The 23,385-nt window shown below is 43.2% G+C and overlaps 2 protein-coding genes across 6 annotated transcripts; one reads left to right on the top strand and one right to left on the bottom strand.

Moving 5' to 3' along the window:
- The first annotated feature begins 275 nt into the window (after nucleotides 1–275).
- On the top strand, nucleotides 276–8,921 carry CZIB (CXXC motif containing zinc binding protein). Of its 3 annotated transcripts, XM_081195457.1 has the most exons (8): nucleotides 279–482; nucleotides 587–670; nucleotides 1,732–1,788; nucleotides 2,556–2,637; nucleotides 4,467–4,498; nucleotides 5,493–5,570; nucleotides 7,684–7,749; nucleotides 8,740–8,921. In XM_081195457.1, the coding sequence occupies exons 1-8, from the start codon at nucleotides 477–479 to the stop codon at nucleotides 8,815–8,817; spliced, it is 483 nt and encodes a 160-aa protein (XP_081051583.1). In that variant the 5' UTR covers nucleotides 279–476; the 3' UTR covers nucleotides 8,818–8,921. The 3 variants fall into 3 exon arrangements, with proteins under 3 accessions (XP_081051584.1, XP_081051583.1, XP_081051585.1); XM_081195458.1 differs by lacking the exon at nucleotides 587–670 and having other exon boundaries at nucleotides 276–482; XM_081195459.1 differs by lacking the exon at nucleotides 587–670 and having other exon boundaries at nucleotides 279–514.
- Nucleotides 8,922–9,425: 504 nt separating this feature from the next.
- CPT2 (carnitine palmitoyltransferase 2) lies at nucleotides 9,426–22,877 on the bottom strand. Of its 3 annotated transcripts, XM_081195411.1 has the most exons (5): nucleotides 22,636–22,877; nucleotides 20,016–20,096; nucleotides 17,743–17,849; nucleotides 12,555–13,859; nucleotides 9,426–11,370 (listed from the first exon to the last, which is right to left on the bottom strand). In XM_081195411.1, exons 1-5 carry the CDS (start codon nucleotides 22,809–22,811, stop codon nucleotides 11,039–11,041), a joined length of 2,001 nt encoding a protein of 666 aa, XP_081051537.1. In that variant the 5' UTR covers nucleotides 22,812–22,877; the 3' UTR covers nucleotides 9,426–11,038. The 3 variants fall into 3 exon arrangements, with proteins under 3 accessions (XP_081051537.1, XP_081051536.1, XP_081051535.1); XM_081195410.1 differs by lacking the exons at nucleotides 20,016–20,096; nucleotides 22,636–22,877 and adding an exon at nucleotides 16,237–16,488; XM_081195409.1 differs by lacking the exons at nucleotides 17,743–17,849; nucleotides 20,016–20,096; nucleotides 22,636–22,877 and adding an exon at nucleotides 14,209–15,049.
- Between the last annotated feature and the right edge of the window lie 508 nt (nucleotides 22,878–23,385).

The raw sequence follows: 23,385 nt of genomic DNA, 5'->3' as shown, positions 1-23,385 counted from the left end.
CCAGAATCGCTATAGTCAAAAGACATTGGGTTCAGTGGTGGGTGGTGTGTAGGCAAGTGCTTTTAAAACAAGAGGCATTTTCCTCTTTAAACTCTGGGTGGCTATCGCTGGCATGTAATCCACCTCACGCAGTATTAAATCTCAAGCACCTCATCCTTGTTCCCTGGACGCCTCCTCAGGATAGGCTGGCTAATGGATCGACTATCTAGTTTAGCTGAGAGGCAACCATCTTGAGTAAGGGCAAGTTCCGGCTTCGGCGCCGCTTACAGGCAAATAGGGCGGGGCAAGACGGGAGGCGCAAGAAAACGGCAAGCTATCAAGTCTCGCGAGGCTTGATTTACAGCGGCCCCGCCCTCTGAGAGACGCTGGGTCTCTGCAAAGCCCCCGCAGCTCCCGTGTGATCCTGCAAGTGCCCGTGTTTGGGAAGGAAAGCAGGCTCGCTCGCCTCCGAGGCTTTCCTCTGGCCACCTGAAGCCATGGGGGTAAGCGAAAGCTTCACCTGTGCAAAGACGACGTGAGTTGGGGCTGGGGCTGGGGCTGGGAATGCCTCGAGTACATGAGCTGACACGGTGACTTCTCTTTGCAGAAGATCGGGCTGCAGCTCAAAGCCACTCTGGAAAATATTACAAATCTCAGGCCGGTGGGGGAGGATTTCCGATGGTATCTAAAGGTAGGGCCTTCGACGGCTGTTACCTGTGCACGCTACACACACACACACACACACAAACGCTCCATGCACTTAGTTTGCAATGACAATTTTTCCTCTATTGCTATTAACGTGCACGTCGATGTTGTTTACTGGCCGAAGGATTTCTTCTTCGTTTATACTGAAGCATTAAAACCGCATTAAATTTAGCAGTGTTAAAAGTGGCAGGAAATGTTATTACATGACTTAAGCCGTCAGTTAGTGGGATTTGTTGGTTCTTGGTACATTGTAAGTCTCCGCAGAGTGCCTTTCTCTCCTCATTAACCACAACCAATATCCCATACATCTGGGATTAGGAATCATTTCATTAAATCAGTGGATATTGTTTCGTAGCTTGTCTTGAGCCCCAACACTACAGTTACTGCTATAGACATTTTTTTCCTAAAATTTGTCACCATTGCATTGTGTACTATGTTCATCTCACTGGTTCTTTTTTGCCATCTTATTGCTCTTTGTTAGCATTTCTGCCATGCAGTTGGCAACTGGCATGCTTTCAAATGAATATGCAAGCAATGCACTCTCATGCTACCCCACCACACCTATGGGTCCTGCGCACTTACTGTTGGAAACTCAATGGGACTTGTTTCTGGATAATCATACCTATGATTGTGTGGTCTGATATATAAATATTGTAGTCATGATTATAGTGAAAGTGCACACTAACAGGTTTGGACCAACTTAGGCTGCAGCAAATGCAGTTGTATGTCGTTTCTGCAATGTAAGGGTGGAAATTCGGTGCTTGTGCCCCACAATAGCACATTTCCCTTCTATAATTCATTCTAGGAAGCCTCTCAAATCTGTGAGACTGCTTTTGTGCTATATCTGGGGCTAATTTCCGACCATATGAAAGTTGTTGGTTTAAGTTGTTGTGGTCTTCTTTTTCATGGGAGTGCTACTTATGCGATTCGTGTCCATTGCATACCTTTGTTTTTGAATCTTAACATCATTATTTTTTGTTTACCTGTTCTGCTGTTGACCCCACTAAGTGCCTCATTGTTTGCATCTGGTTTTCTTTTCTTTTTCAGTTGAAGTGTGGAAACTGTGCTGAGGTTTCAGAAAAATGGCAATATCTGCGATTAATGGTAGGTCTCAGAACTACAACACAAGCATGCTAATTTATCTGTTTGTTGTCTGTGTGACATACACAGATCTATATTTGACTCAAATGATGCTGGAAGTTACTTCTGGAAAACTGATTATATATAAATCTTCCTCGGTGGCAAATCAACAAGTCTGAACAAACAGATTCAGCCTGAATCTAGAAGGAGCCCTTGGGAGGTGTGATCTTCATAAATACAAAAAATGTATAATTGTTAGCCATTTATATAAGATGGTTTGTAACACTACAGCTCTGCTATAGCAATAGATTTGCATGTGTGCAACAGAGCTTTCTCTTCCTTTCTTGCCCCTCCAGCTTCAGTCTGCTCCAGAGTAGATCTTTGGAGCACACGAGGATGAGGGGAAATAGAAATCCAGCTGTTGCTGTGGAAACCAACTGGCACAGCATTCTATATATCCCATAGCTTATATGTTCAAAAAATCTCTTGCAAATTAACTGCATCCATGTGGAAGCTTAACATCCCCTCCAACACACAGGGAAATGCACTTTTGTTATATGTACAAGGTGGACTGGAGTTCAAACAAACAAACAAACATCAATGGGTTATTTTTTAGGCATTTTCTGAGGTAATTGCAGATGTTTTAGACTACAGTTCCATCAGCCTTAGCCAACACTTTACAGCATTAGGATTAGCCATTATTGCTGGGGAAAATAACTTTGTTTCCTGATGTCTCTTCTCTAAACTGTGAATGCCTTGATCTTGATGCCCCCCTTTGACATTTTTTTTAGGACAGCCACCCTCTCAAAGGAGGCAGGGGAAGCGCCACAATGGTGCAGAAATGCAAACTGTGCTCCCGAGAAAACTCCATAGGTAAGCCTATTCATGCACCTCCATGCCAAAGGCACAAAGAAGCCGAAAACTTGATTCTCTGCAGGCTGTGGGACCCAGTTAGATTTTCAAAATGGAGGGCAGAATATACTAAATTTGAGGGATATCTTCTAAGAAAATACAATTGGGGGGGGATAATATTCCCCCAAAGCCAGGGACTATTTGGGATCTTTCCAAGCTTTATTCCAAGCTAGAACAAGTGGCATTCCATTTTGGCTAACCTTATAAGGATTTTCACTTGTTGTGTAGTGTCACTATTAAAATCATCCTTACCATGCAGCCTCTGCCTCCAGCATTCCTGGTTCCATTTGCTTTATGCTGTATTTGAGCCTAGTTGTCTATTCTTCCCTTGTTCCTATTTTTGAATGCACTTCTATTCTGCCTCGCTCCTCACCCCCTTTCAAGTGGACTTCTATTGTTATCATTTTCTCACAGACATTGCAGTATTGCCATGCTACAGGCACAATTGTATGACATCCAAGGGGCAAAGGGGAAGTAGGTAAGAAATGCTGTCTCATAAGGACACCATGTGCAGCCTGTGGAAAACAGCCAGACCCAGTTTGTGTCATTCCCATCCACACACATTTTTTTTGTACCCTGACAAGCTAAAGTCCCATGAAGTTTGCCTAGTTCTGACAGGCAGCCATGTTAAGGGGCACTGGGCATGCCAGCAGTGATGTTTGCAGTACAGATAGTAAACGCTCAGTTAAATGCTGAAGGAGCGTGTAATTGGAACTGACAATAAACAGCAAATGACTGCAAGGCCCAAGGGACTAAGTGCTGCACAGCTAAACAGGACTTAACTGTTTGGCATAATAATGCTCAGCATTAGTTCCAGTGCAGGTCTTTTTGTGCAATTCTATATATGTCTACTCAGAAGTGAGTTTGATAGGGCTTGCTCCTAGGTAAGTATGTATAGGATTGCAGCCTTTACCCCCATGTATTCTTCACATTCTATTTTTGAATGGGCCAAATGTGAAGTAGCTAAGCGGATTTGTTTGTTTTTATGTGTATACAGTGGTACCTTGGTTTACTAAATCCGTTCCGGAAGTCCGTTCCTAAACCAAAGCGTTCTTAAACCAAGGCATGCTTTCCCATAGCAGTGGGGGACTCAATTTACAAATGGAACACACTCAACAGGAAGCAGAACATGTTCTGCTTCCAAGGCAAAGTTCACAAACTGAAACAACTACGTATGGGTTTGCAGCTTTCTTAATTGTTGTTCATAAACTAAGCTGTTCTTAAACCAAGCTACCACTGTGTGTGTGTGTGTGTGTGTGTGTGTGCGCGCGCGCGCGCGTGTGTGTGTATTCCAATGATTTTATTTCCCATTTACACTAAGATTTACAAGCATCCTGCCAAACTGTTGCCATTTTTTTCCTCCCTTAGGAAGCTTGCCATTCTTGGAAAGGGAGAGCCAACAGAACAAACCAATTGTCTCTCCCCCGATGCCGGGCTAGAAAGTGGTGGTGGATTGAGCAGAGGAGCCCCTCCACTCTGCTTTACTAGCTAAAAAAACTTCTATAGTTAAAGGGTATGTGGGCATCCTCACTGGCAGGAGGGGGAATTAGGATCACACTGTAGATGGCTCAGGTTGCAGTCTTAAACTCGCTTTCCAGAATTCGGTAGAACTTACTTGGTTAGGAGTGCACAGCTACACGTCATCTACTTTTTCTCCTTTCCCGAATTTATAAGTGGAGACACCTGGTTTTCAAAACTGGTTGATACCAAAGGAAATGATGCACACAATGTGATTTCCACTGTTCTTTCATAGATGTGCTTCATTGCTATGTATTTTCCACTTCTTTCAGATATCTTAAGTCATACAATGAAGCCTTACAATGTAAGTTTTGTTGTATTTTTGTTATTGTGGATGTGGTATACTGGTCTTATTGGGCTTGATCCACACAGCCACAGTTTTGAATGACTCTCTGCATGTGGCTAGTACTATAAATGGGAGATAAACACAAGTACCTGGATTTACATATGGGTATACATTCATCTTTGCATTATGATTCCACATTGTAAGCCTCCCTGACAATTTTGTTGGAGCTCAGCCTATAGAGAACCAAGCAAATTATGATGGATACTAATTATTCATATTGTGTTGATACTCTGTCTGCACATGGAAAGCTGAGTGGCGGATGTGTTCTTGTTTTCCATGTGTAGTGAGATCCCCTTAGAGTTGTACATGCGGAACAATTCTGCAGTGTGAGGAAGACAATTGGGCAAATTAATTTAGTCTTCAATCCTAGAAACACTTGCCTGGAAATAAGTTCCATTGAACTTGGAACTTACTTTTGAGTAGCTATGCCTGGAATTGCATTGTAGGTGATTCAATCACAGGACCTTCCCAAATGTTTTTATTTTTGCCACTCTATGATAGAGAGGGGATATATTTGTGCTGCTTTACATGAAAGCATTATTTGAGCATGCAGAACCCTACAGAAATGTAGTGTTACATTCTGAGGATATTTCAAATTCATTGGATAGGAAGATGTAACCTATTCTTATTAATTTGTCCTACTCAATGCATGCTTGATTCAACACATATTTGATTGTTGATTATTTCGCTACAGCCTGTAGCTTAAAATGAGCTTCGGTGTTCAAGGTAGAATGTATATTTTCTTTTACCTTTTTGAGTAACACTTGAATGTTGGCTTTTCTCCTTTTCCTGGGAGATTGAAACTATTCATGGAGACCAACAAACGTTCCTGAGTAACTTATTAGTGTTAGAATCATTGCATTATTTTGTATCTTTATGGGATATGATAACTTTGGAAATTTTGTGTTCTGCCAATTTTTACTCCTCTGATGTTACTTTGGCTTCATCCTAGGCTGAGGACAATGAGACATTTAAGACCATAGTGGAGTTTGAGTGCCGTGGCCTTGAACCAGTGGACTTTCAACCACAGGCAAGTTCTCATGAATGTTCTGCTGAGCATGAACCCTAAATTATAATTTAACTTGCTTTTCAGTAAATAGTCCCTTTGGGACCTAGTAACACAACCAGGAGGCAAGAGACAGATGGTGATTTCCTAGACATGTATTTCTTGATAAAGTGATATGTGCAATAGGTACATTTACAAGCTTGGGTAGGATTCCACCAACAGTGGAAGCTCATGCAAGGACTTCTGATAGTGCAACAGGACTCCCCGCCAATGGAGAGGGTTGGGGAATCCCCGGAACAGAGTGGAGCGGGGGAAGGAGAGGGCAGATTGTTCAGTTAGACAAGCATAAATGCTTCTGCTGATGGAGCAAACTGCTTAGTGCTTCCTTGAATTCCTCCCAGTACAGTATATTCTGAAAATCCTGAAATTATGCGGCACCCAAAATCCTACAAATTTTCAGCACACAGCAGGTGGTAGGAAATTCTGAGACTGGATAAGGGAGAATCAGCACAGGAGACTCCACATGTTCATATAGATATAAGTTCTAGTTTTATATCTGCACAGGCCACAAACCTTGCAGGGTCAGTGGCCCTGAATTTTTTCCTATTGTCCAAAGCCAGCCTGCTTAAAAAAATGGATGAAGCACTGTATATTTGCAGAAGGAGGTGGGGTAGTCATTCTATTAGCATCTACCAGGAAACAAGGAGTATAGGTATTGGGAATTACACATTGTTTTATTTACACTGATCATTGCTGTTTCCTTTGTAATATGTCTGAATGCTGCTTGTTCCTTTAACAGCCAGCAGGGGGCAGCTGGCCCATTCGAGACACTCTAGCAAAAATTTCAGTTCTCTACTAAACAAAATACTGTGTTTGGATCTCTTTATAAAATCTTACATAATACAAAGACTTAAGATTTCTTGTAGCACAGAGCATCTTTGTGCAATAAACACCTAAGTTGTGCTGCAGTAAATGTAGATGTAGACTAAGTTAGGTTCATCGTTGTCAGGATGACAAACTTAGTTGGATGTGGGATTTAGACTTCAAGGTGCCACAAGAGTCTACTTTTTGCTGCGACAGATCAACAGGTAGCCTTCCAGAGTTTCAGCATGGAGTGTTTTCAAAGCCTTCCCTAGACATGCCAGGAAAATAATTCATTCATTCATTCATTCATTCATTCATTCATTCATAAATAAATAAATAATCTGGCTGAGCCTCCCCAGCCACTCTAGGTGGCTCCCAATTGAGTCTTAAAAACAATACAGCATTAAATATTAAAAGCGTCCCTAAACAGGGCTGCCTTCAGATGTCTTTTAAAGATAGGATAGCTGCTTATATCCTTCACATCTGAAGGGAGGGTGTTCCACAGGGTGGGTGCCACTACCGAGAAGGCCCTCTGTCTGGTTCCCTGTAACCTCACTTCTCGCAATGAGGGAACCGCCAGAAGGCCCTCGGTGCTGGATATCAGTGGCTGGGCTGAACGATGGGGGTGGAGACGCTCCTTCAGGTATACAGGACCGAGGCTGTTTAGGGCTTTAAAGGTCAGCACCAACACTTTGAATCGTGCTCGGAAACGTACTGGGAGCCAACAATGCAGATCTCTCAGGACCGGTGTTATGTGGTCCCGGCGGCCACTCCCAGTCACCAGTCTAGCTGCCGCATTCTGGATTAATTGCAGTTTCTGGGTCACCTTCAAAGGTAGCCCCACATAGAGTGCATTGCAGTAGTCCAAGCGGGAGATAACTAGAGCATGCACCACTCTGGCGAGACAGTCTGCAGGCAGGTAGGGTCTTAGCCTGCGTACCAGGTGGAGCTGGTACAGCCGCCCCGGACACAGAATTAACCTGCACCTCCATGGACAGATGTGAGTCCAAAATGACTCCCATGCTGCGCACCTGGTCCTTCAGGGGCTATCTTCATTCAACACAGCTGCTGAACCAATGAGCAATGTTCCTTCCCACACATCTCAGCTGTGTTTCCAAGAATTCAGATCTGGTGCAGGAATGTATAGTTCTATATAGATCTATATAGTTATGTATAGATCTCCTTTGTCACACAGGAGAGTTCCTTTGTTGCTTCTTTCCACCTGTATTGTTCCCCATATGGCTGTGTTCTAAAGAGATTTCTCTGTTTATAGGCTGGGTTTTCTGCAGAAGGTGCAGAATCTGGCACACGTTTTGATGACATCAACTTGTTGGAAAAGGTACTGTCTCTGAAAAAAACTCTTATTAAAATAACCTCACCTGCCCCTCTACCCACCCAAACAGACTTTTCAAACTTTTTACGTTTGAAAAGTTAGCCCCGCATCCTTATATTAAATGTATCCACCACTATAAATTTTTGGGGGCCAGAAGAGATTATCCTGCTTGCTTAGTGCTAAACAGGGGAGGGCTGTCAAGTAAAGGCAGGATCACTTTGAATCTAGCCTCTCATCTGACAGGTTCTAGGTGGCAATCTTTCTTCTTTGGGCTTTGCGGTTCTCGATATTCCTTTTACCTTCTTGCAGCCAAACTAGATGTAATGTTAACAGAAATAAAGGGCATATATTAATTACAGAAATAGCAGCCGGAATGATACCAGGGCAGCCTCAAGATTTCTGGCAAGGGGTGTGTGAGCTCTTTCTCAATCACAATATCAGCAAGAATACCATTCTAACACTGCTATTTATGTACCAAAGAAAGCTCCCATGGGAGCGCCATGAGAAGCTCCAGAGAAACTCCAACTTTGTGGTAGTATAATGTAGGGACAGGTGAAGCCCTGGAGTATTTAATATACGCAAAAATACAAGTCCCGGGAATAAAAATTCAGATTGACTTCACTGTTGTTCTCTGTAGTGTTAGATGGTGTCAGATAAACTCTTGGAAAACTCAGGCCAGCAAATCTTCACTCAGCAGTGAGCAGCAGTGTCTGGATCAGCTCCATTTCTTGGCACAAAGATCAGTCTGTCTGGTGACCCACCAATAGCTCAATCAATTTAATCCTTTCAACCAGGGGAGATGGCAAGTCTGTCTATTAGTAAGACTGTGGATTTCACACACAGAAAATCTGATTCCTTATGCTAAAGATGTTCAACTTGAAGCTAATTTTTTTAAAAAAATACTAGGGTTGCAAGGAAGTTCATAATGTGCCTGAAATTCAAGCTGGACTCCTAAGCAGAGAATTCTAAAATTGTAATGTGTATTTAACTCCACAGGACTGGAATGACTATGATGAAAAAATAAAGGAATCTGTTGGCATCTATGAAGTGACACATAGGTTTGTCAAATGTTGAAGCTTTTGTTTTGTGTGGGATCATTTTCTACGTGGCCATGTTTAAATTGTGTTTACAGAACCTAGAATAAAAGTCTTATACTTTCTGCAGGATTTATTTTTCAACACTCGTGGGCTTAGCTTTTTTATTATACCAAACTCTAAAGAATAAATGCAAATAAGAATATTTATGCAGAAAAATATACTAGTTTTTAATCATGCTTACAGTTAGGTTAATGCTGGGATTGCCTCTTCAAAGAATTTGATTAACGTTTACTCATGTAAGGCCCAAGAGCTTTCATAGGAGGGTGGGAAAGATACTCGCTCACCTATTGTAATAACTATTATTGGCATTAAAGTTCTTGGCTTCTCTCACATTTATGTATAATTGCAAGTGCCTTATACCTAGAAATGTATTTTGAAATCTTAAGAAGCTATTGGATATATCTAATTAGATTTCCAAGGTTAGCTAACTAAACAATATTAATTAATAATACAATTCCATATCGTTCAGGTGCAGCCCCAGGCCTTCTAGAGAGGCTTTTGGGGTGAGGGATGCAGATGACTGTAGAAGGGAGGGGAAGATGGGAAAGTTGAAGTTCATGCAAGTAACATTAGTATCCAGGCCAGCATTTTTTAGAGTGTTTATTATAATAAAAGTACATTCTGCAACCATCTGAATATTTGATGGAAGATTGCTAACAGTTCACATTTGATTTTCACTTTAAACCTTCTGAAGCAAAATGGTTTCCAACAAAGGCACATTTTAGATTAACATTCTGCTTGATCAACAAAAATAAGGCAGCTGTTCTTTAAAATACATATATTTCATGTGCATGTATTTAGATTCTTACATGGGAACATTTAGGGCTGAAACTCAGTTCCGGCACCTGTCAGGTGGGTGCCACTGCCATTATACAGTAAAAGGACAAGGGAGGTGTTCATGGTGAGTTCTGGCACCTCATTTTCTAGAAAAATAGCACTGATACCACCGAGCCTGAGAGTATGCCAGTGTAGTTAACTAGCAGAATCAAGAAAGCTGTTAGAGGTAAGAAGTTTCTGAAAATGGAAGCCTTGTTCAAATGAACAGAAGAAACATAAAATTGGGGGGGGGGGGAGAGAAATGCAAGCAGACAATGGGGAATTTTAAAAAGAAGCATGCCATCCCAGCAAAGACTGACAAAACAATTAATTAAATACATTAGAAGCTACAACAACAAAAAGACTAGGGAGGCAGATAACCTTTCAAGACAAGGAAAGAAAAAAAGATTACAGGAAGCTGAGTTAATTCTTTGCATCTGTATTCACTGTTGAAGATGGAGGGCAGATCCCTGAGTCTGAACTAACATATCATTTTAGAGATCATTAGGAAAGGGACTGAAAATAAAACAGCCAATGACATGACACCATTATACAAATCTGCGGTGTAACCACACTTCAAATACACTCCTGGTCATCCGTGCACCTCAAAAAGGATGTAGAGCTGGAAAAAGTTCAGAAAAGGGCAACAAAGATTTATCATTGGGCTGGAACAACCCACTTATTAGGAAATGTGACAACATTAGGAGCTTTTTAGTTTAGAAAAAAGGTAAACAACATTATAGAGGTGTATGAAATTACGCAGCATCTCATAACACTAGAATTTGGGGTCATCTAATGAAGCTGGATATTGGAAGAGTCAGGACAGACAAAAGGAAGTACTTATTCACATAGCACATTTGCTACCTTAAGATGTAGCCATAGCACTCACTTGAATAGTTTTAGAGAGGATTTAGACAAATTCATGAAGCATAAGGGTATCAATGGCTACTGGTAATGACGGCTGCAGTGCCATCTCCAGTGTTGGAGTCAGTTGGCCTATGAATACCAACTAGATGCTGAATTGAATGGGCTTTGGTCTGATACATCTGAATGACGATAAGAGCATTAGCTATATATTAAGTTAACAGTCTGCGTCCTGTAAGTCCACATACATTATTTTTGAGGAACAAAGACTATGCCATACCTCGTGCAACCTGGAAACTTTGACTGTTCTGGTATCTGTCAGCAAAGACATGTTCTCACAAAGGCAGAATTATTTTATAATCATTATTATTAGAATGAGCTGTGCATACAGAATCAATTTCATGATTTTCTCCCCTGGAAAGCTTCAAACCCCCCCTCCCCAGGAATTACAAAGCAATAGGTGCTGTACAGAAATTCTGAACTGAAGATTCATTTCAGAAGACCAGCCCTGTTGTGTCTTACTTGCTACCAAGTTTACCTTCCAAAACATTGAAAATATCCTCTAGTGACTTGTATACACACTGGAGGAATTCTTGCACGTTCCTAGCTGGGTAGGCAGAAACATTACATCCAATCCAGTTGTCATGAACTCCATATCCGACACCAAAGCCATCAGGCACCACTGGTGCAAATCCACCCATATTCACAGCAGGACTGCTCAGAGTGCTTGTGGAGAGAATGTTATGATTAATCTGGGCATAAGCTTGGTCCTGGTAAAAGTCTGGCAGAGGGATACCTCTGGATTCTGCCAGATGCCGCAAGCCGTACAAGTGTCGATCAAATCCCTGACCTGTCAAGACAAAATGCAGTAATGAATGACACTGCAGAAAACAATGCCTGTATTTATGGCTTAACTCAGAGATCAGCAACCTTTTTCAGCCATGGGCTGGGCCACCGTCCCTCAGACCATGTGGTGGGCTGGACTATATTGGGGGCGGGGGGGGGGGTGGTGAACGAATTCCTATGCCTCACAAATAACCCAGAGATGCATTTTAAATAAAAGGACACATTCTACTCATGTAAAAACATGCTGATTTCTGGACTGTCCATGGGCTGTATTGAGAAGGCGATTAGACCACATCTGGCCCATGGGCCTTCGGTTGCCTACCCCTGGCTTAACTCCACTTCCAAAGCCACAAAGTTAATAGACAAGGTGCTCTTGTTTGGTTTAAAAAAATAAAAGCGCTATTGTGCCAAAATATGTGCACATATTTCTCATTTGTGCAAACAAATACTAAAACCACAACCAAACTATCCAAAGTTGCCCTTTTTCTTTGCTGAAAGGCCTTGCAGTAGAGAACGCTTCCCCAACCTGGTACCCTCCAGATATTTTGGACTACAACTCCCATCACCCCAAGCATCAGTCATGCTGGCTCGGGGAGCTGATTGGAGTTGTAATCAAACAACATCTGAAGGGCACCAGGCTGAGAAGGCTGCAGTAGAAACTCAAGCAAACAAGGGAGTACCAAAAACAAGGGAGTCATTTGAAAATCTTCTCCAGAGGACCAGAGGAACCTTTCAGAATAGCCTGGGAAATGGGATGGACGAATTGGTGGTAATTACTCCCTAACCTCCTTTACAGGAGCCTTTACAGAAACAAGTCCTTGTCGTGGATAGAAAAGCACCTTTAGATCCAGCTCACTACAGTAACACAAGGATAAAAATAAAATGTACCTGGAAAGGCTGTTTTGCATATTGCAAATAAGTATTTTTCAAACATTCCTATAATGAAGTCAGATTCTGGATAAGTCTTTTCAAAACACTATTTAAATGCAGGGAATGTATTTAACTCTTCAAACACGCTAGCTGTGTGAGTGAATGTGATGCAAAGGTCCAGCAAGACACTCTGCGTCAAGGTGAAAATTGCTCTGAACCCATTGTCTACCTCGACTGAAGCCACCGGGGAGAGGGACTGCAGCCGATGCTAAAAAACGAACTGAGTGAGGCGGCTTCGCAAGTCACCTTGCCACTTACCCATAGCAGCTTCCTTTGTGAGCTGGTTGTGGAACTTGGAGCACTCCGCAATCATCTGCTGCAGTTCTGCGGCGCTGTGCTTGGGCAGATTCCTGACTAAAGCCTCTGAACACTTTTTTGTATGAACTGAGGCAGGACGGATGGTTTCAGTGCGACCGTGTTTGAATGCTGCTGTGCTGCAAGATTCATAGGTGGCAACAGTTTGGCCATATTGCCGTAGAAAAGCCACCTGGAAGGCAAGTTGTGTTATGGCATCAGGACTCAGCTTCTGCTTCTTTAGGAACTCCTTGCCTCCTTTTTCAAACTGAATGGCCTCCAGAGTCAGCGTTTTCACAGTGGCATCAAAATTCTGTTTGGCCTTGGTAATTCCTTCTTTCAAGGCATCGTTCAATTTAAAGCTCAGCTTCTGTACAGCTGCGGCAGAATCAACCGCAGCAGGCTGAGATGGAGGAGCAATCGCAGGCGACTGGGTGCTGTCTTTAAACACTTCGTTTTGGAATCTGAGTACAGCTACACCATCTCCCCAGGCGTGCTCAAAGTGAACTGCTGCGGTGCCATCTTTGGCTAAAATAAGGTTGAAGGATTTGTCATACCACCTGTTGACTCCATCACCATGGAGCATGGTATGGGACAAGTGGTTGAGATCTTTAATTGGAAAGTCATCGAGGCACAGGCAGAAGATTGCGGAATCCACCTTTGTTAAAGCTTCCTTATTGCCATTCTCAAGTAGCTCTTGTCTCAGCCGTGCCCATGTATCCCTGTTTTCGCTAGTCAAGCAAGCAAGAGGGAAGGCTGGAACGGGGCTGCTGTCGGAAATGATGTATTTTAGGTGTGCTTGAATTTCTGAAGGCGCCACTATGTTCCCATCTCTATCTAGAACATCAAACACATAGAAGTTTCCATTTCTAAGCACTAATAAGTGCCGCTTACTTTCGTCTGTAAACAGCTCATCCTTGCTGAGCTTAGGTAGTCGTGTGGAATTAAAAAGCCTGAAGTACTGGGACATGTCTAGTGGGTAGGCATTCACCATATAGGCACCAAACCACGAGAGAGAGGAAGGCACAAACCGAATGAACCTTTTGAAAGCTTGTGTGTCGCTTTTGGATGGGTTGAGATGAAAAACCTCTGGCTCTAAAAAGCCAGCCCTGAGAGTCTTCAAGAAACGCAGAGCAGAAACTGTCATGTTAGTCGCTCTCACAAGCTGGTCGTTATATTCAGATTTGGGGTCAGAGTTGAAAGCCATAAACGGATTGAAGTTCAAAACCACCGATTCACGTGCCCGTAAGTACATGTCAAACCAGGGACCTAAAATCGAGAGGGGGACAGAACAGATCAACAGAAAGACCACGAGACAAACAAGGCTCATAAACATGAAATGTGGGCAAATGTTTATGAGAGGGACCTTCTTTTTTTAATTTGTGGGCCAGGAGGTATGGTAAACACGCTAGGTTTCTAAGCTCCTGCAATCCAAAATATAGCACCCTCTGATTTCTTCTTTGTGGAATTAACATGCATCCTTTATGTTTATTGCTTGAGGGCTACAATTTTGCATCTACGATCCATTCACAATTTGCTCTCCTCTTTGACATACCATTGTGTTGTGTCCTCTTGGGAGAGGGAAGGGGGAAGAGAGAAAGAACATTTACTTGTTTACCTGCCTATCCACTTCTGCTCTTTCCTCACCATCTTCCTTTACCTTTTCTGTTCCTTCCTCGTCCTCTTTTCTGCAACAATTCACAGTTGCTCAGCCAAGGTTTCATGTCTAATCCCTTTCTTCATTCTAGCCACTAAAGTAACTGAATTTTACACTTGGCTTAAAACCTGTGGTTTTTCTTCACAAATACAGGGGCTGCAAAGTAAATTTTAGTGGGAGATGAAAGGCAACACTCGACACAGTTCAAGCAGTAACATAAATGCATTAGAATAATTTTCAAGCTGATGCTTTGAAAATTCTTCAGTTTTATAGTTTAGTAACATTCAAAGTTTACAGCAGGGTGGTTTTTAAATAGCAATACAACAACAAAAAGCCTAGGGAAACGTAAAATTGAACATTCCCGTTAGTGTTTAGCATGCCCTCTTTCAGTCATAAAGCATTCAAGAGAAAGCCCAAGCCAAATTTAAATCTTAGGTAAGGAAGTGACCCAGTCCTGTGAAATGCTCTGCCAACAGAGATGCAGAAGCCACCTTCCGTTTCAACTGTTAAACGCCTGCTGAAAATTTTCCCATGCTGCCAGGCTTTTCCAGGCAATTAAGAAAACATCTTCCCATAATCGTTAGTGGATGGTCTTCAATTTTAAATTTTCATGTGTTTATATATGTGTGTGTGTTATCAGCCATTTTATTTTAAAAAATAGTAATAATACAACAGGCATATGCATACACACACACACACACACACAATTACTTCAGTAAGTACTTAAGAAAATCATCCACAGGTATCGACAAAACCAATGAGCTGTATGTTTTATATACAAGCAACCATGGTATGAGATACGTATGACAAAAGAGTGGCAATGATGGAGGGCAATTGCACATATCGCTGGAGACCAAGAGACTGCTCTGCCTCCTTTCTTTTAGCAAATGTTTTGTGCCACTGGGGAAGTGGTAATTCTGTATTGATTTGTTTTGGATGTTTCTATGTGATGCCAATAAAAGGTTTGATGATGATGATGATGATATTGCACATATTTAGCCCACCAATTCCAGTCCTCAGGGGATTGGGCAACACTTACACCTTCACTGCAGAATAGTTCAGCTCTATGTTGTGTAGTGATGGCTTGAATTGTTTGCAGCCATTAGGCTTGAATGATTTGCTCTTTCATCTGCAAATGCCCACTTATCCCTGTACCAACATCAACTAGGTCACTGCCTGTTTACTAGGAAAGGAGACCCTTACCTTTCATTCTCCTATTCATCACAGACAAATAAAAAATAGATGAATGTCTTAGAATCATAGAACTGTCGAGTTGGAAGGGACCCCACAGGTACTCTAGTTCAACCCCCTGCAATGCAGGAATAGTCAGGCACTACTTCATTTTCAAGTAATGAATAATGAATGAATAAATGAATAAAAAGAGAACAGGATTCTTTCCTCTTTCACATGACAACTGCAACAGCAGAACTAACGTGTCAATTCCCCCCACTCCCCACATTTGAATGTCAGCCATATTCAGTGTAGAACCTTTTCAACTCTCGCTCGAGAACCAATGTCTGCACTGTGGAAGGACGTGTGGGTCCAGAATTGGCCTCCACAGTCACTTACGAACTCATTGTTAAAACCATGTTTATGGAAGACAATCTTACTCGGCCACAAGTGATCACCAAAGAAAAAGAAGAAGACCCTTTAAATCCATGGCTATAGCATGGACATCGCCCTTTGGCTCACCTTCAACATCATTTTAACGTTCTTGAGTATCAAAAAAGGAAAAGAAAGTATTACAGTTCACACTCACTAATTTCACATTCATTTATGTGCAGTGCAGACTATCTTTGGTGTCAGGCATTGCTACTACTCAGTAGTCAGTGAGCTAATTTGATGAGAAATTACAATAGTGGAGAATATGGGTGGAATTTACAGATACCAGGTTTGCTCTGTACATAAACACTTCTGCTCTCCACCAACATCCTTATAAGCTACAACAACAACACGCCTTTGGGGGCTAAATTAATAAAAATCACTAACCTAAACACTATAGACATCCTCTTGCTTTCTTTCCTCTGCCTCTGTCTCTCTCTCAACCATTTTTGTCCTATTAAATTTGCCGTCTCCTTTTCTTTATTCTCTGGTCTTGCTGTCTGCATCTTTCATCTTTCTTGTTCTTTGATAAAATAAATGCTGTTCTCTCTCTGTCATCCTGCCTGCCCTCTCAAAGGCAAGCAATTTTATAATATTGACTAGGCTGGATTCTCCAAAGGTGGTACTTGCTTCGACATCCTGAAATAGATTTACATGTGGTTTGAGTCACTCATTGGATCACTGCAGCAACTATTTCCCTTCATTGTGCTTTCTGTTTAAGAATTACACAGGGGGCATTCAACTAATTTATCCCATCCACCCACACTGCACCCTCACCAAATCTGCTCCAGAGGTTTGGGGAACCCCTAAAACAAATTTAAGGGGCACAAAGGGGAAGACTGTTCCATTGCACAAGCAGAGATCCTTGCACTGATGGAACATTCACTTAGTACTACACTGGATACAACTTAGGATATTTTATTGTAGCAGTAAGCTTTCCTTCCCATTTCCTTCATCGCCACTTTCCAAGGCAAGAGATGAGATACAAGAGGTTGTCTTATACCAAGTCAGACCACTGACCCATCTAGTTCACTACTGTCTGTTCCAATTAGCAGCATCTCTCCAACGTCACAGGCAGAGGTGGTGCCTATGTACTACCTGAAATCCTTTAACTAGAGATGCCAGGGATTAAACCTGAGGCCCTCAGCATGCACAGTGACCTAGCAATTAGCCATGACCTCAAGTTCCAACGCTGGAGCCATCAACACAGCTCCAGGAATCTGCCTATGCAACCACTTCTCCCTCTCTCTGCATAAAATGACGTTTTTGTCCAAGACATCATATTCTTATGGAATTAGAAGTCCATATTAGACTTTGTAAACCAAGAAACAAGACACTGAGGAATGAAGTCTTCAGAACCATAAGTGCCTAAATGGTGCTGTGATCAAGGGACCATGCACCTTTTATGTTGTTGATACATTGATTCTGGTTGTCTGTACTTTAAAGAATATGTCTGGGTCAACATTACTTGCCAAGTGAAGATGTTTCCATGACATCTTGCTATTTCAGGGGAAAAGATAAGTCAGTTGTTTTGGAGTACTCATTGTAACATTGTCAAGAGCATTTCAAATCAGGGAGTATCCAGCTTCATTAACCTGAAATTAAGGTTAATGATAACTAAGGTTAATGCTAAACATGCCTGTTTATCACTTAGCTGGCTAAAGCATCCAGGTGACTTGCAGGTGTGAATGAACTTTAATGACATCAATTTAGACATGCCACAGAGAATCAAAAGTTGAACATTCAAAAGATGCATGCAAGTAAGCAAGCTGCAGCAAGAGTTAATGATCAGAGTGTGCCCTCTAACATGCCAAATTCTAGTCTGTTCTCAAGCAAGCAGTTTGAGGAACAGATACCAAGAATGCAAAGCAGGTTTCACAATTACTTCCTTACCTGAAATATAACTAGTGTGCTTATTTTGCTTGTCTTGTGCAACCAACTGCTCATGTAATTCTCTACCAATTCCATCCCTAAAATTGACAGCAAGTTGTTCAGTTTTCCTTTAAAAAGAGAGAGTGAGAGAGAAATTAAGTAAAATTGTGATGCCTTTCTGAGAGTCAAGAGGAAAAGCATCCCGTGTGGCTGGACTGGTATGACTCCTCCCTTCCCCACCCTTGATGTTGCAAATGCTCCTGGCTAAGAATGAGGAAAGGTTGTTGTTAATTCAAAGGCTGAAGTTGATTCATTCTGGATCTACACTGGAAGAAGGTTCTGTAATCACTATGCTGGATGTGTGAGGATACAAGAACTACAGTGGTGCCCCACAAGACAAATGCCTCGCAAGACGGAAAACTCGCTAGACGAAAGAGTTTTCCGTTTTGGAGGTGCTTATCAAAACGAATCTCCTATGGGCTTGCTTCGCAAGACGAAAATGTCTTGCGAGTTCCTGCGGGGTTTCCCCCCCCCCTTTTTCTAAGCCGCTAAGCCGCTTATCAGCTGATCCGATAAGCTGATAAGCCGCTAAAAGCCGCTAATAGTGCTAATCCTCTAATCCGTCAATGGGCTTGCTTCGCAAGACGAAAAAACCGCTAGACGAAGAGAATCACGGAACGGATTCTTTTCGTCTTGCAAGGCACCACTGTAGTTTGGACTGGTGCACTGTGCTACTATGTTGTCATAGATACCTGTCAGCTCAGGCAACCTGGTGTGATATGGATAAACTGAAGTCTACAGTTTGAAGACTTGCATTTTAGAAATGGTTAATATTTCATGGAGGGTTTGATGTTCTAGGCTCACACCTGCCACTCAGGTGTGAGCCTAAGCAATCTTGGGAGAATACTGATTTTTTAAAAAACCACTTCAGTCCAGTTTTCAGCCCAGATTCAGGACAGAAACAGCCTTGGTTTTCCTGCTGGGTGTTGTATGCTGGGAACTGGACGAGGGGAGTGCAATTCTATTTATCCTCTTGAATCTCTCTGTTGCATTCACTACTATCAGTCATGGAATCCTTCTGGGCCATCTTGCTGGGTTGGCACGGGGGGCACACTATTGTGTTGGTGCCAGTCCCTCATGGAGGATCAGTCCCAGAAAGTTGTGCCCCTTGGCCTTTGGCATCAAGGTTCTATTCTGTCCCCCAGGCTGGTTTACACCTATATGAAAGTGCTGGGAGAACTCACCCAGAGGTTGAGTGTCACCAATATGTGGATGACAGCTAGCTCTACCTCTTTCTTTCAGCTGTTAATCCCAAGGAGACTGTGAAACCTTAATAGGTACCTGGAAACAGTTTTCACTGGATGAGGGCAATTAGTTAAAACTGTATCTAGGCAAGACACCTGTGCTCTGGGTGCGGAAGCCGAATTATCTGGCTAAAGAGACAGGATCGAACTCTCCTGAACGACTACATTTGTTGTTTGGCGGTTTTCCTGGACTTGGCACTGTCTGTGGAAGCACAGGTTACATCTATGGTTAGGAGCGCCTTTTTCCTACTGAGAATGCAAGCTATTACCTTACCTAGAGAGATCAGACCTTGCCTCAGTAATCAACACACTATTCACATCTAGGACAGACAACTGTGGGCAGACTGCTGCCTTTAAGTTGAGAAACTTCAACTGGTGCAGAATGCTGCTGCTTGGTTGCTAGATGGTGCACAGTAATCACAGAATGCAACTCCTATTCTGTACCAATCGTACTGGTTGCAGGTTGTGTTTCTGAATCCAATTCAAAGTGTTGATTTTGACCTTTAAAGCCACCAATGGCTTGAGCCCATGTCCTCTAAAAGACCAATACAAGTCTCCTAGAATACAGTGATACCATGGAAGTCAAACAGAATCCATTCCAGAAGTCCGTTCGACTTCCAAAACCTTTGGAAACCAAGGCACAGATTCTGATTGGCTGCAGGAAGTTCCTGTAGCCAATCAGAAGCTGCGTCAGACATTCGGGTTCCAAAGAATGTTTGCAAACCGGAACACTCACTTCTGGGTTTGTGGCATTTGGGAGCCAAAACGTTTGACTTGCAAGGCGTTCGGGATCCAAGGTATTAAGATTTGCCTCAGAAGCTGTGCTCATATGCCCACCTGCCAGGCTGATGCTACTGGTGGGCCTGAGAGACAAGGTCCTTTCTGTGGTGGCCCCGAAACTGTGTAACTCCCTCCCTACAGAGGTACATAATCCTTCAACATTGCTATTGTTGATATATATACTGTCTTTGGTTTCTTCTTTTTTCTTACCTGAATTGGGCATCATCTAAAAGAGGCTTTTGAGCATTTAGGTATCTTCTGATTGTGTCTTCAAGTTTTGGAATAGGCAAACTAATAAGGCAGGAGAAGAGAAGCAAAACAATATAAGGCCACACCATGTTAAACATTCCAAAGGAAAAGGCAAGAATAATACTGTTCTGTGTAATAAGTAGTTTTCCCTAGCAATTTATTATAAGTTAAATGCTGGTATGAAAAGACCTCAGTCTAAAATAATCCCTTACTAACTACACATTAACCTTTTGTACACTGACCCCATTTCTGTTTAGATCAGGCTTTGCCTGGTACCTTCCAGACATTCTGGATGACAGCTCCCATAGCTATTATTGAAATCCCAATTAGCTGCTCTGAAGTTAGAAGAGTAAATAAAGAAGGTTCTGAAAGCTACAGAGAATTTTCATTACCTTGTATTAAAGTTTATGGTACAATACACAGTTTCCTAGTATATACAAATAGCAAACTTGTTTTTCAAGTGCCAATATTCACATAGCCAAACCAATAACATACCTTCAACAAAGCCTTGGGGAAACCCAAGGATTGCTAAAGTCCCCTCCCCCGAAAAAAAAATTAGCAGGGAAAACCTAAATGGGAGGGGGAATCAAAAACAACAGCTCAAAAGAAGTGTGCATGCACACGAAAGCTTATACCAGAACAAACTTGGTCTATAAAGTGCTACTGGACAATTTTTTTATTTTTATTTCAACACAGCTACCTACCTGAATCTACAGCTCAAAAAACAGCCACAAAAAACTGACCATTCTCAGGGAGGAGATGAAATGGACTATCCTGGAAAAGCTGAACTCTGAACAGAAGCACTGCAATATTTTATGTTAATATTTAAAGGGCACCAGATCTCCAGATCTTTTACCAATTTTTGTAATTTGGGAGTTTACCTGCTTTTAAGGAACTGATATATGACAAATATACCTCTAAAACATATTAGTCACAATCCAAAGAAAAGTAGATTTCACTGAATTCTCTGGTACTTAGGCACACTAAGAATATAACTATTATCTTTACAGTTTGATCCTAAATATGTTTATTTAGAAGTATATCACAGCAAACAATACACAAAGCAAACAAGCTGAAACAGTTTCATTGTCTCCAAACTTTTCCATATGTTTTCGCCTGGTACTCATAAAGTAGGCAAAGAAGCATGAGGGAACTAATATATTAGTGTAAATTTAAATATAGATGGCAATCATGAAAATCACGCCCTGCTTTTAGCACTGACCTTTCACCTACATACTGTACCTTTATCTCAGCCTAAATGAAGGCAGAAGGCTTTGCATTACCAGCTGCATTACATATGCTTCTCCCCTTTCTCTCTGGCAATGGAACTGTGCCCTCTTCCAGAACTAATTTGCTTTTGAAAGGGGTAGGAACTAACATAAGGAAACGTTCTTCAGATCACATTAACATAGCAAATCCTTTCGCTGCTGTACGCACTGAAACATTGTACCATTTCTATCCATGCAATGTAATTTTGTGAGTCAATCCATGGGATCTTATCTATGTCAAGTTAATGAATGTAACCCAGGGGTGATAGTGTTTCCTGACTGATTGAACACTGAGTAAAAGGGCACAATCTTGTTTAGGTGCGCTATGAGGGCAGGGGGAGAGACACCTGGAGTTTTCAGGCAAAGAGGAAGCCCTCCAGTGGGTGGCTGTCTGAGTTATTAAAAAAACCTGTGGGATACCTGTGCCCTCCAGATGCTATTGGACTCCAACTCCCATCAGCCTCTGAAAGCATGGTCAGATAGCAGGGATGATAAGAGTTCAAAATCCAGTAGGTAATGTCCCCCTCCCCCCTCGCTGATCTGCTTGTGACATCCTCTCAGAGGGTAGGCAAACTGTATTCCTTGGGCTACAGCTGAAAGGTCCAGATGTGAAAACACACCTGTACCTTTTAAGACTCGCATTGAAGGGAGATTGTCAAAAAATGCAGCGTTTCCATCTCCCACTTCACCGTGATGGAGAACTGGGATCCTACAGCATTCTCTTTTTCACCGAATGGGGTTCTTAATAAAGGTCTCTTGTGTCCTGGATTTGGCAACATCTAATTAGAAATGCTTCAACGCCCAGCTTAATTATAACGTGCCCTGTCTCCCGTCTCCCTGTAAAGCCCTGCATGTATTGATTTATTATATTTATATCCCATCTTTCCTCCAAGGAGCTCAAGGCGGTGCACATGGTTGTTGTTCTCCTCCTCCTCTCCATTTTATTTTCACAACAACCCTGTGGGAGAGGGAGGTTAGACTGAGAGTGACTAGCTCACGGTCACCCACCGAGCTTCGCGGCCGAGGTTGGGGGTGGCGGGCGGTCATTTGAACTCTGGCCTCTCCCAGACTCTAGTCTAACCCGACACTAGCCACTCTGCCCTCTGCACATGCTCCAGAGACCGGCGCTCCGCTTCCCATCTTGGCAAGGCTGAGCACCGAAAAGCACCGCCCTGCTCAGAAGGAAGGAGGCGGAGCCAGGAACCAAACTGGCTCTAGAGGCGCCCTTGCCAAGAAACCTGGCCGGCAGCGGGGGCGCCTCAGGCCAAGCCCAGCCCTCTCCTCCTCCTCCCGCCGCGGAAGCGCCACCTTACCGGGGAAGGCTCTTCTGATAATGCATGGTGGGCACCAGGCTGCGGTGCAAATACTGCGAGACGGAGCCGTCCTGGCTGTAGTTTCTCCGCGGCCCGGCCAGGGCAGGCGGGAGCAGGGCGGCAGACGCCCCGCAGAAGCGGGGCCAAGGAGAGAAGAGCAGCGCCGCCGTCGCCATGCTGAGCTCGTCACTTTCCCGGTGCGGCCGCCGCCAGCTCCTCCTCCTCCCTCCGCGCCGCAGCCAACTCCTGCGCCGCCTCTGGGAGGAGTCAGCTCCGGCCTCCCTGGGAGGAGGAAGCAAGAGCACGGCAGCTGTAGGCCGCAGCCTCGGAGGAGGAAAGGGCTAGGGACCACTTGGTGGTCCGGGACACTCAGCCTACCCCCCGTCATGGCAAACGCGAGACCCCTTTTCCTGCATTCAGCTTCCCAGTTCCTGAAACTGCAGAGGCTTTGGGCACTTCGTGCTGCCGGGGCAGGGAAGAAGCTGCTGAGCAGGTTTCCGCGGGCAAGGGCCGCTGCCGGCAGCTTGCTACCCAGTTTCCAGGCTGGCGTCCAGGAGGTTTCCGGGGAGCACCGTTCTCGCTGGCTGCTCCTGCTAATAATAAAAGCTCGACGGCAGCCACAAAGTTCCGATGAGCGCTCCGCTAGCGGCGGCCCCTTCGTCATCCGGCTACATCCACAGACGTCCGTCAAGGCGCCCACCGAGCCTTGCAATGCTTGGCGGCGACACCCCCCTTTCTGATCCGTGGTGG

Source organism: Podarcis bocagei (genome assembly GCF_964188305.1).
Source record: "Podarcis bocagei genome assembly, chromosome: 5".
NCBI lineage: Eukaryota > Metazoa > Chordata > Lepidosauria > Squamata > Lacertidae > Podarcis > Podarcis bocagei.
Note: the sequence above shows the minus strand (reverse complement) of the source record. Positions and strands in the feature narration are given on the sequence as shown.